Genomic DNA, 13040 nt, shown 5'->3' with positions numbered 1-13040 from the left:
GATCATAAAATAAATGGTAGTTTACTTTTCCTGTTACTTTTCTTTAGTTATTGCAAATGCTCATATTTTTCATTCTTAATGAGAATTCTACCTCTGTATCATGCAGGCAAAGAGACAAAATCTAAAAATTTTTGATTTGCAGGTAATCTGACAGGAAAAGTTTTCCGCTCCAATTCAGAATGTCTAATTTCGTAATATATATTTTTGTTTGTATATTTAATTGCCTTTAGGTCAACTATAGGTCAACTTTTACCTAGGGATCTCCGACTTTTTTCCAGATCGTATTCATAAGATAAAATTTATATTACTTTTAACGTTTTAAAAAAAATAATGCAATTTTTTCATTTTTTTTTTTTTCGATGCAATTGCGATTTTTCAAACATGCTTTTTTGCATTATTGCATAGTCAGCAGGTACATTAATTGTCGGATTTTCGAATCAATATTTCTATCGTAGAATGCATGCTATCTGCCTCCATCTGGGTATGACCTTTCTGGAGATACTTTTATATTATAGTTAAATGTTTTTCTATTGCTAAGTTGAAGAGGGCGTTTGCTTACACAGAATTTCTGTTTTGAGCATCGCAACCGTCGCTATAGAAAATATATTTAGTTTTTTTATCACGAGGATTGGCCTCTACTTTTTTTTGAGGAAATTTACTATTATGGTTGCAAACTCATTAGCTGTTATCCGACCCCCTGTTTCATTCGACAAAAAACATTCACCTTGCTGGCGTTTTAGCAAATTATGTACGATAAGTTTTGTTTTGTAATAGAGGGAACTCACATTGTACTTTAAACAGAGTAGCACAGATTGCAAATCAATTGTAAAAACTTCATTATCTGACTCTTTGTCAGTAACCTTTTCTTGACGTGCTTCGTTTTTCAGCAGAATGTGAAAATTGTACTCATCTTTGCTGATCGAAAATTATGGAAAAGTTGGCTCTTGACATGGGTTTTATATTATTTTCCTCACAAAAATCTTTGCAGTAAGTTCTATATAATTGTGCTTTTGATTGCCATGCTGTTTCCAAGTATAACTATTTGCCCTGCAGTAATGGGACTCAAGTTTGGGTAATTTGTCGAAGAAATTTGTTGTTTTTTATTGCTTCTCTGCTTTTCAACAAGCTTATTATCTGTAATTGTTTATCTGGTCCACTTCTTTATGGCAATTTCTCCAATACAGAGTGTATTAAAGAAATTCTTTTTGCATACTAGAATTCGATTATGTTCAGCGTTTCAATAAAACTCGGTCGATGTTTGCCTTCTAGATATTTCCCGTTCTTCCCTTCGTCTCTCTGTAGGTTTCACAATTACTAATGCATTCACAAAAGTTTTTTTCTCACCCCAAGTTTTTCTCCAAAAGTTGTCGAATATTTCGTGTCTAGCCTTGTCAGAAATAAAACCACATTTCAATTTTGTCTTGTCGTCCGTACTTAAATTGCAATTGCAACAATGTTTCATAGTTTTTACCGCCTTTTCTATATTGTAATTCTATGATTCATTTTCTATTTTTTTTCCCGTAAACTTAAGCCTATTTTCTCTATTTTTGTAGTTCTCGTGTTTGCTCCATTTGTGTTTGTCTGTTATACTCCTTTTAAACTTTGAACGCTTCGTTGATTCTTGGATTCAGTGTACTGTTGTTCGGATCTTTTTCTTTACATCCCTCATTACTCATAAATTCTTCAAAACCACTTCCTATCTCTTCTTCCATCTCTGCTTCCATGATTATGAAAACCGGGTCTTTACGCGTTTCATTGTCTTGGCAGTTCGTTTTTTGCATGCACGAGATGCATTCTTCTAATCTTTCTATGCCATTAGTGACAGTGTTTGTAATATTAAAATCACCCAAATTCATTATGATGTACGGTTCTTCCTCACAAACATGATTGATAACCATTTCTTCGGTTTCTCTAGCATATTTCTCGAGATCATCAATAATTGGAATGTTATTTGCCTGCATACTGTTTGTTTGCACGGCAATAACATTCTTGATGGTATTTTGTTTCATGGATGAAGCAAGAACAAGAGTAAAGTTGTCCAACGAAAATCATTCCATACTAAATACGGAAGCATTCAAATATAAATAGTAATAATAAAAAAGTAGTCATATTTATTGTGGAAATATTCGTATCTCCGTTTTGTGTTATCTTTTGATTTTGTCGTGTAGTGCGTATCTCCAAACGTAAATAAATAGTGATTTATATTAGTCATTCTTAAACTTTTTCGATTATTGCATGAATATTAATAAAAAAAAGACTTACCTTTTTTATGATATATGAAACAACACGCAGAGTTTAAGCAAGAATTGAAGATTTTTACGATAAAGTTCAAGAACAATTACTGACTTGCGTCAACCAATAGAAATGGCAAGAGCATTCTCCTTGTCAATAATTTGATGCATGGAGTTAGGCAATTTTTTGTAACGGCTTTTATTGCGAAACGGTAAATGCTGCGGAAATTGGTATTTTTCAGGCTGAAGATATGGTATCGTGATGGCGCAAAAAGTCATATACAGATTACTGAAGGTAATCCTACAGGGTAAAGTATTCGGAAAGCGAGGAATTGGGAGAAGGAGAATATCATGGTTGAAGAACCTGAGGAAATGGTTCTCCACAACAACAACGAATCTATTTAAAGCATCAGTCAATAAAATAATTATAGCCAGAATGATTGCCAATATTCGGAACGAATAGGCACTGAAAGAAGAAGAAAAAAAAAACAATAAAGTTACGCACTATGCGAATTACACTAACGATATACCATCTGATCCAGGAGCTGAGTTGATATTAGATTTAATATTGATATTCCACTTCACCTTCAGATAATTCTCTATGAAAGTCTCCATATGGTGACTAAACCCAGGTGGGGTTTATTCAATTGTTTTTTTGTCAAGTTTAATAAACGTCAAAAATGTTTCCATTGTTTTTTGGGATTATTTCATTTACTAGTATATTATTATTTTCGTCTCGGCTTTTTGTATAAAAATTTATGTATCTTCTTTCACTCTGTCTATTGCAAAGTTCACTGAGAGATAAAGTTAGATCCATTATTGTTTGGTGTATGAGTAATATCGAGAATTACTGTTAACTATATTATTGGACTAAACTAATACGTAACTTGTGAAATAATATTTATTAATAAAAACAAACATAAATACATCTTATATATCCGAATTGGCATGCTGTAAAGCCAACTTTGCGCATTTGTGAAGATCCTTATCCAATGCATCTAAAAAATAAATTTATTAGTTAACAAACGTAAATAAATAACTGTTGCGATTGCCTAATACAAATATAATATTCTTTAACCGCTTAACACTTTATCCTGAGTATGCTCAGCCAAACAATTTTTAACAAAAATTATTAACCCGAGATATATTGCGCTGAATGTTGACTGTACAGCTGTACAGTAGTAAACCGTTTAAAATCGTTTTAAATAGTGGCATAATAAATATTAAAACGTGTTAACTCATCTATTTTTTTGCTTGCCGCAGATTGTATTGTCGCTGTATTATACACGAATTCTACAATGGGATGAGTTGATAGAGTTGACCAGCATATCAGCGATTACCCTATAACCAGAAAACGTTGAAAGGTATACTACAAGAAAATATTCTACCATTTGATAGAGTTATGTCTTAGGAACTCTTATTTGTTATACATGAAAACTGAAGGACAATACACACCATTACAATTTCACACGAATGTGATTGAAATGATATATGCAGCCTATCGTGCCAAAAACTGGTCGCCCTGGTTCGACTCTAGCGCCTCTTCGTTTATCTAATAGACATTTCCCAGAATATGTTCCTCCAACACAGTAGCATACTTGTAGTCATTGTTCCAATGGTCATCCACCTCTCCCTCCACCTCTTGGCAGAATAATTTTTGCTTGGCGTATTTTCAATTTTATTGTTGCGTTTTCAATGAGGGAAGACTCACATAATTTCGGCAATTAGCGGTTTTCTTCATTCATTTTTTCCTTCTTTTATTTTTCACAATTTTGTTTCTTGCGCAACATTTACTGCCATAAAGCACTGTAGTTTGCATCAAAGTACCAATAACCTTACCGTTATCCCCATGTGAGGTCGACTTCCCTAATAACATTTTTTCGTTAATTTTTTCCTTGTACCTTTGACTATACCAATATTAATTTCCTTATCTGTATCCCCTAGTCGTCTATTAACACCGGATAGACCTTTTATTTGGCCCTGGTATACTCTTAAATCAAGGCGACGTCCAACCTGCTCATAGTAACAGCAAGTACTGCCGGAACTGCTTTATTGTGCTCAAGGTTCGCCTTTAGACGGAGTTCGCAATCGGGTTCGCCATTCTACTCGAAGTCTATATTTATATTTAGAGACTTAGAACAGTCACTCATTTCTGAGTTCTCGTCTGGGCCATATTCTTTTGTCTCATGCCCATTTTAATTGTTAACTCTCTGATTTGTCAATCCTTCCGATTTTAAAAATATTTTTTAAAATGATACACAGCACAATATAGAATAAATGCGAATAACAAGTGCCATATACACAATTCAGCAATTTAAATATCGACGAATCAAGTCCTTATTCAGAGAGTCAACTGCGACGTATATACTTGGCCATATTTCCATAAGGCCGAGTAGCCGTGGCCTAGGGCGTCTGATATTTATAATAAAACTCTATTTATAAATGTAAAATGTCACCAGAAAAAAACAAAAAAATGTAAACATCAATACTATAATAAGCTGCAAACACTTTAGCCATTACCCGCCACTGGGGTTATTATAAATATATATTCATACATTAATTAAAGTTAAGACAGTGTCTCATATGCCCATATTTGTTTAAGTTATTTTGTGTAATTGTTGTAAGGAGAGAGACATAATAAGTTTTTGGGGGATGGGCGCGACGGAAGTCGGCCGGCTTAAATGTTTCATGAATCCTATGCTGCCCTACGTATATATTTGTTTTGTCGACTACAGGAAGACGCTTAATACAGTATTGTCATGTTTTACTTGATGCTTGAGCTCCGTTAGAGTTAATTGATTAATACTAAACGTGTATGTATGGAATGGCAAGATTGATAATACAGGGAAAGATAAGAGGATGAAGAAGTATAAGGAGGAGAGTGTCATGGTTGAAAAATTTAAGGGACTGGTTTAGATACGGTTCAATATAATTCTTGAGAGCAGCGGTAGATAGAGTGAAGAGAGTGAATAATATTCAACCTCCGATTGGGAAACGGCACTGAAAGAAGAAATGTGTCAACTATAGACTATAGCCAATATTAAAAACTAAGTTTAAAGAATGGGTACATCACTGGATGCCTAGATAAATTGTAATAAAACTGGGGTTATCGTAAGTGAATATAGATTATAAAGCGATAAGATTAATGAATAATGGATTTTGTGTGGTATGGCGTTAAATACTGGTGAAAACAAAACGTTGTGCACTTTTTGGTTGAGAAAAATGCATTGAATACGTAACAGATTTTTACAACCGTCACCGATAAGCAAATTGGTCGCAAAGTCACACAACTAGAGAACGGCTCCTGTGAGGTCTCGTTGGAAGGAAGAGAGAGTAACTAGTACAATGAAGGAACAAACATGGCGGCATTGTCAAAATGTGGAGGGGATGACGATTATATTATGATAGAAAAAAACAAACAAGGCGACTACAAAAGGATCCTACAAAGTATCTTGACTATTAATGAATTTATAGTTACATACGGTGAATAGACGATGTAGAGGAAAGGTGACGGTCGCAAAAGATGACGGACGGCCGGGGAGTCCCCGGCCCTTACAGGCTTAATGCCTCACATTTAACTCTTTAGGTGGTGTTACCATGTTACCTTCGAATCTCTGAAGTTTTATTCATCAAGCTCAATCAATTACAAAGGGGAAAATACACCCCAAATAATAATATCTTACGTAGTAAACAAAGGAACGCCTTTGTTAAAGCCATATCGACATGGAAACCGCTCCAGAATTCGATAGTAACGAGCACCCAGGGAATATGGAAATATGTGAGGAAAGCGAAATGTGGGAAGACGAAGAATATCCTGGCTTAAAAACTTAAGGGAATGGTTTGAATGCAGTAGTGCAGAACTTTTTAGAGCGGCAGTCAACAGAGTCCGCATAGCCATGATGATTTCCAACCTTCGATAGAAGATGGAACATAAAGAAGAAGAAGGGAATATGCATTTTCATTGTGTAGTCATAAACTCGACATCAAATTAAGTACTTAGAAACCCCCTGAGGTGATACTTTGTCTCTAGTTAAATTATAATGGCAATATATCTTGGTACAAATCATAATCTTAATTCCAAATAACTAAGTGACTTACATATTTTATGTTTACCAACGATAGGATAAAAGATAGGCAAAATCATTGGATTAGAACAAATAAGTACATATGGACTGTTGCTTTCCGATTTATCCGCATTTCCAAATCTTTTTTGATACGCCTCCTGTTCTAAGCAATCCTCAACGAAGACACAACCAAGCAGACAGCTTGTTGGGTAATCCTTTGGAAATTGTAATGTTGGATCTGAAAATAAATAGACTTATATTTAACAAAAAGTTGCATTTGAATAAATTTTAATAAATTACCTTGATAGTAGTCCCTATAGAATGATTCTAAAGCTTCAATTTCTTCTTCTTCTGGGACTTTAGCCGCGGCTGCAATCCATAATCTTCCTCTATGTGTGGTTGGCCATGTTCGTCCTTCGTGTCTAAAATGAATAAATGTATACATACTTGGATAAAACTGTTTGTTTACACAATAAAAAATAAATCTCCATCAAAGGTATTACCTAACAATTACAACAGTCAATTTTTGTTCTTAAAAAATTATAAATAAAACTTTTCCTACTTGTAATATACTTAGTAGTCTTTTTTTTTAATGGCATAGACATTAGTCATTCAGTCAGTTGCAATAGATTCTCCAATCAGACAAATATGCAATCCTGTCTTCTTCTTTTTCTTTTTATGTAGACATGACATGTCTGTTTTTCAATGTACCTCTAGTAAGTTGTCGTTCCAAAATTTTCGTGGTCTTCCTACTGATCGACTTTCTACTGGGTAGCCGTTTCTTGCCGTGTTGACTATTCTATTTGTTATCATTCGGCTTATATGATCGTTCCATTCTACTCTTCTATTTCTTACCCAATCCCTTGACGTTCTCCACCTTGCATCTACGTCGTATATCTGAACTTCGAGCTCTGTCCCATAGTGTTGTACTATCAATGTTTATAAGTGTTTTCATCTCTGCTCTTTCTAACATCCTTTTTGTCCTCTCTGTGTCAGGTCGTTTTTCTGCCGCATAATTTCATTACTGGTCTGATGACTATTTTGTTAATTCTGCCTTCCATCTCTTTCCCGATATTTTTATTTCTCCATATTATTTCATTCAGGCAACCTGCGATTGTTTGCTCTATTCACTTGATCTTCCATGTCTGTTTCGAGCTTGCCGTAGCTAGATAATATGATGCCTAGATATTTAAACTCCATCACTTGTTCTATTATCTGACCTTCCAACTACAATTTACATCTTAGTAAATTTGCACTTATAACCATGCATTTTTTCTTTTTTATCGAAATTTAAATATTAAATTTTCTGGCGGTTATATTAAATTGGTACAGCATACGTTGTAAATCATCTTTACTGGAGAGAATACTATTGCGTCATCGGGATAGCAGATTATTTTAAATTGTTTTTCTTACATTTCGTATCCTTTTTTAGTTCTTACTTTTTTTATTATTTCATCCATTCAGGTTGAACCATAGAAGAAACAGAGAATCTCCTTGTCTTATCCCATTGTCAGCTCAATAGGGTCAGTTAGTTCTTCTTCGACTTTTGTTTTTTTTTTTTTGTTGTATCCTAATGATTTCTCTTGCACTTGCCTCATTACAAATGTAGCGTCGGTGCAAGATCTTCCCGACCTATAACCTTGTTGTTTTTCTCCTAGTGTTATAATTTCATTCAGTTTATTTGTTATCACTTTGGTTGTTAATTTTAGTGTTGTGTTTAATAAATTAATTCCTCTGTAATTTTCCGGGACCGATTTGTTTCCCTTTTTAAAGAGAGGTATTAGGATGCTTGATCTCCATTCTTGAGGAATTCTGTTTCGTTCTATTATTTTTTGGATTAGTTTTAGTAGTTGCTTGGACAGATCTGGTCCTCCGTACTCCTCCGAACAGAATACCGTTCGGTATTCTGTTCTCTTCTGGTGATTTTCTGTTTTTCAATTTCCTTAATGCTCCCTTTACCTCTTCCTCTTCAATATTTATTTTTTCGTTTGCCGCCACCTCTGGTGTTGGTGGTTCATTATCGTCGCTTTTAGCAAATAGAGATCAATATGAGCCTTAACCCAAATAAATTTTATATTGAAGCCAGAGTCTGCTAAATCCTTGAACTGATCCTTTATTAACTTTATTACCTATATATAAGGATTACTAAATTGATTTAAAAATTCCTTTATAAAAGGTATATATTAAAACACCCCATATACCTTTTATAAAGGAATTTTTAAATAATTTTTTTTTGTGATACATGGTATACAGCCAGCTACAGGAATTTAGTTTCTTTGTGGATTACTAAATGTTTTGGGCAAAAAAGTATTTGATATGTTCTGTAGAACTGAAAGGCAGTCTGAAAGAACTAACGTTTTTTTTTTAATATACATATTTCAACGCTTCGAGTACGACTAATGATTCCGCCGAGAAAATTGTAAACTCATTGGAAAGTTTGTACTTTAATTCGGAACCTCCTGCGAGTAAAAAATAAGCAGAGCCAGTAGGGTGGTGCGAAAAAAGTTAAGCTAATCATTCCGTGTTACTATAATGCGGAAAAATTGCAATTGGTAATTACAAGAAAAACAAAAAAATATATTCAAATCGGACTTAATCTTCCGATCCCGCAACGGGTTTAAATATTATGAAAAAAATGAAATTTTACGTTTTTTTGTGCGAATATACTTTATGTGAGCAAGGAAAACCCCTCGGATGCTTTAAAGGACATTGTGACATTGATTTTAACATCTTACATGCCTGTCTGGTTTGAGATAAAGTGTATTATTTCCGGGCCTGTTCATGTTTACAGAGCAATTGTAACGATATTTGTCTGAGGAGCTTAAGAAAGTGCTGTTTCCTGTCATTGAAAGAAACGCGTACTTTGCTCATCCCGAGAACCTACTGATAGCAATGATATTTGAGGAAAAGAAATATATTAGAGAGCTAAGTCTAATGAGAGTGTTCAAAGCCAGGCAGACTAAAGCCAAGGGTAAAAGTATTGGAAATTTCATCCCTCCTACTTTAAATTTTGAATCACACGACTACACTAAAATAATAGACTGGAATGTTGCAAAACTATCTTCTCCACCACTTCCTCGAAAAGTTTCAAATAAAGAAATAAGTTCCTACATTACGTTAGCCGACAAGTCAGACTGGAATGTACAAAACTATCGCTGCCACACGCAAACTTTCGAGCGGTGCGTACAGTTGGTCACGGAAGCATCGTCTAATGTATGTACGCCCCAATCATGAGACTCATCAGGACACCACTTATATCAAGGTCCATGCTGCCAGATTTTCCAAATCACAATACAAAGTTGGCGTTTAAAATCTCGGTCCTCTTTTCCTTCACTTTCCCATGTATAACCAATCGCATCAACACATATGTTCACAGCATATGAGTTCTACAGTTCAACACTAAAGTATTTGCACAAATGTTCTACAATGAAATAAAAAAAGGATTGCGTACGATACTTTGATAGAAGCTGTGAAGCTAGTTGTTGAGCTACTTCCTTGGTGCTTCGGGAGGGACAGAAAAACCATTACTAATTTTATTATTGGCAATGATCAGATCGCAGTAGCCCTAACGTTGGCTTCATCCGGAATATCTGCAACTTTATTAGAAGGTGTACGAACTGTACATTTTGCCTTGAATTTACCATTTAACATACAAATCAATAAAACACCAAATTGCAACATCGCCAAAAAATAGCTTAATGGCGAAGATTTTACAGGTATGCAAATTAATCGTTTGGGACGAATGTATATTGGCCCACAAAGGTCATTAAAGACACTGCGCAGAACTTTGAAAGATATTCGTGACAATCAAAACATTTTTGCGGAGCCATGTTTAGTTTATTTTATTTTTATTTTATTTTATTTTTTAAAACTTACAAACACCACCTAGGTAGTAATTACATGTAAGAGTGCTCATTACTTGGTATAAAAATATACACACAAAAACTACAATATACACACAAGTACAAAATAAAAACACAGAAAGTAAAACACGTTAAAAAAAAAGACACAAGTTAATAAAATTTTAAAATTCAGTCCATTACTTATCTATTCATAACATTTTTTAATATCCCTTACACTTCAGGTAAAGAGGTCTATATCACAGATCTTTATTAACTCATTATACTGATATTGCATATAGTTTATTATTGCACAAGAATTATATGGACTACAAGAAAATAGGTCATTACTGTTTACCCTTAGGTTGACCTTTGGCACATGAAACCTAATAAAGTTGATCAAACCACATGTCTTATATTTAACAATGTTAATGATATTATGAATAAACACAACACAATGCATGTTTCTTCTTTGCTCTAATGACTGCAAGCCAAATATTTGAAGCAACTCTTCTGATGGCGTAAGGTGAGTATACACATTGTATTTCTTAAGGTATAAATACCTTAGAAATCTTTTTTGTACCTTTTCTATATGATTAATATGAACTTTGGCTTCAGGAGTCCATACCACTGATGCATATTCCAAGTTTGGTCTGACTAAAGCGTTATATAGTCTAATGGTTGTGTTTATACTAAAGTGTTTGGAATTTCTTATTACAAATCCCAATATTTTGTAGGCCTTATTAACAATATTTATATAGTGTTCATTAAATTTCATGTTAGCCTGTAAGTATATTCCCAGATCTTTACATTTGGTCTTCCTAGATACTACACAATTGTCAATTCTATAATTATTTTAAATGTAGTCGATTTTGCGAGTAAAAGATATGATTCTACACTTCTTAATATTCAAGATCATATTGTTGTCCCTAAACCATTCCACAACTGAGGTCAGGTCCTCCTGTAGTAACTGACAATCATTTGAAGTATGTATAGTCTTAAAAAGCTTAAAATCATCAGCATAGATCAAACTAGAAGAAAATTTAAGAGATTGTGGTAGTGAGTGGACAAAAATTAAGAATAACAAAGGCCCTAAGTTGCTCCCTTGGGGGACACCAAATGTAGCCTGAAATTTATCTGATAAACACCTACCAATTTTGACTCGTTGAAAGTTGTTTTCATTCACAAATTATTAAATAATAAAAAATGCCTTGATTAGTAAACCATTTGAACAACGTTTCATTGTTTTATTTTTATTCCTTTTTTATTATAATACAATGCCTTTTACAGTTACAGAATAATAAAAATATCATTTTAGAGCCATAAAAACAAACTGTAATTGCCAAATAGAGCCAAATAAAATTTATATTTATCAACAAAGAAATATACGCAGCCAGAAAAAACTGCTGTATCCATGTTGGATAGATATAGCACTAAAGGTGTTAAGGTTAAAGTGCCAAAAATGTAGTAAGTTATTGTTGTGATATTAACGTTATAGTCTCGTAAGGGATCAAAGATGAGTGTCCGATTTGGGGAACCCTTTTTTATTATTTTTGTTTATAAAAAATAAATAATGGAAAACGAGTAATAAAAATAATTAGGGTAGTGATTATTACATTTAGTTATAGTAAATAATACTTTTCTTACTTTTTTACTCCTGCAACTAACAAACTAGCCCATGGTTGATGCATACTAAGGCATAAACCATGATCAGTATTTACAATAGAATCTTCATCAAATATTCTAGTTCCATAGTCAATAATCGGCATAGAAGAGTCCTCCTCCCCCAGATTTTCTTTACCTAGTGGTTTTTTGTGTCTCATCTGGATCAATAGGTTAACTAAATCTTCATTTGCATTCTAAACATAAAACAATATCTTTTTAGGATGTATTTGTTGAAAGCTAGGAGGTCTTACAGGACATGTAAAGCTTGCAAGACAAATATATATATATATATATATATATATATATATATATATATATATATATATATATATATATATTGCACTTTTGATCACAGCTGATCAGTTAGATACAAAAGAAGGGATTAATGGGTATGCAGCTGAATTTATAAAGCCAAGAGTACTCTTTTTTTTTCCATAATCAAATATATTTCGGTATGCTTTATACCATCATTAGTGATAGCTAAACGTAACGCTAAATGTACCTCATCATCAACTGAGGATGTTATAAAGCATACCGAAATATATTTGATTATTGAAAAAATAAATACTTCCAGTGGAGAGTTCCTTTTCTTTATTTAGCAACTGTAAATGTTACTAATTTATTATGAATAGTTTAATTAAAAAGTATGTAAGTTAAAAGCAATAAAACACAATCACAACTACATATCACATAATTAGAATATCACTAGTCACTTCACTACTAGTGAATGTAGTAGTGTCTGGGGGCTCGGGAGACTTAGACCTCGGAAGCCCTGAAGAAGACATCAGAGAGGATGTCGAAAGCTCGGCCCAATGGATATCGACGCGGTTCAACCCGGAAGACCGGTGAGTTTAATACATATTAATTTTTATAATAGTATTAATCTTAGCTCTAGGTTTAATTGTACTAACCGCGGAAATCTTTCTGAACATATATATATATATATATATATATATATATATATATATATATATATATATATGCAGCTAAGGAAAAAAATAACAAAATATGTGTTTAAGATGGAAAAATACGTATATCTGACTACTTGGTCATCAGTACGAGTAGATGGTAATTAAGAGGATATCGAATATGGGGTAGGCATAAGAGATGTTCAGATATGCTAGAAGAATACATAAGAGAAGTTCGGATATGCTAAAGCATACATAAGAGCACTTCGGATATGCTAAAGAATACATAAGAGAGGTTCGAATATGTCGTCAAACCGCTAACCCGGTTTTGAT

General features: G+C 33.5%; 1 protein-coding gene across 1 annotated transcript in view; it reads right to left on the bottom strand.

Moving 5' to 3' along the window:
* Nucleotides 1–3114: 3114 nt before the first annotated feature.
* The window catches only part of LOC140447524 (activating signal cointegrator 1), a 28045-nt gene continuing 18119 nt past the window's right edge, over nucleotides 3115–13040 (bottom strand). The window contains exons 6-9 of the mRNA XM_072540221.1: nucleotides 11782–11993; nucleotides 6596–6717; nucleotides 6330–6533; nucleotides 3115–3229 (exon numbers count right to left, since the gene is read on the bottom strand). Of these exons, the coding sequence (XP_072396322.1) occupies nucleotides 3162–3229; nucleotides 6330–6533; nucleotides 6596–6717; nucleotides 11782–11993 (606 nt within the window). The 3' untranslated portion in view covers nucleotides 3115–3161. The remainder of the gene's footprint in view (nucleotides 3230–6329; nucleotides 6534–6595; nucleotides 6718–11781; nucleotides 11994–13040) is intronic.

Source organism: Diabrotica undecimpunctata, chromosome 8 (genome assembly GCF_040954645.1).
Source record: "Diabrotica undecimpunctata isolate CICGRU chromosome 8, icDiaUnde3, whole genome shotgun sequence".
Classification (NCBI taxonomy): domain Eukaryota; kingdom Metazoa; phylum Arthropoda; class Insecta; order Coleoptera; family Chrysomelidae; genus Diabrotica; species Diabrotica undecimpunctata.
This window is presented reverse-complemented; position numbering and strand designations above follow the sequence as displayed.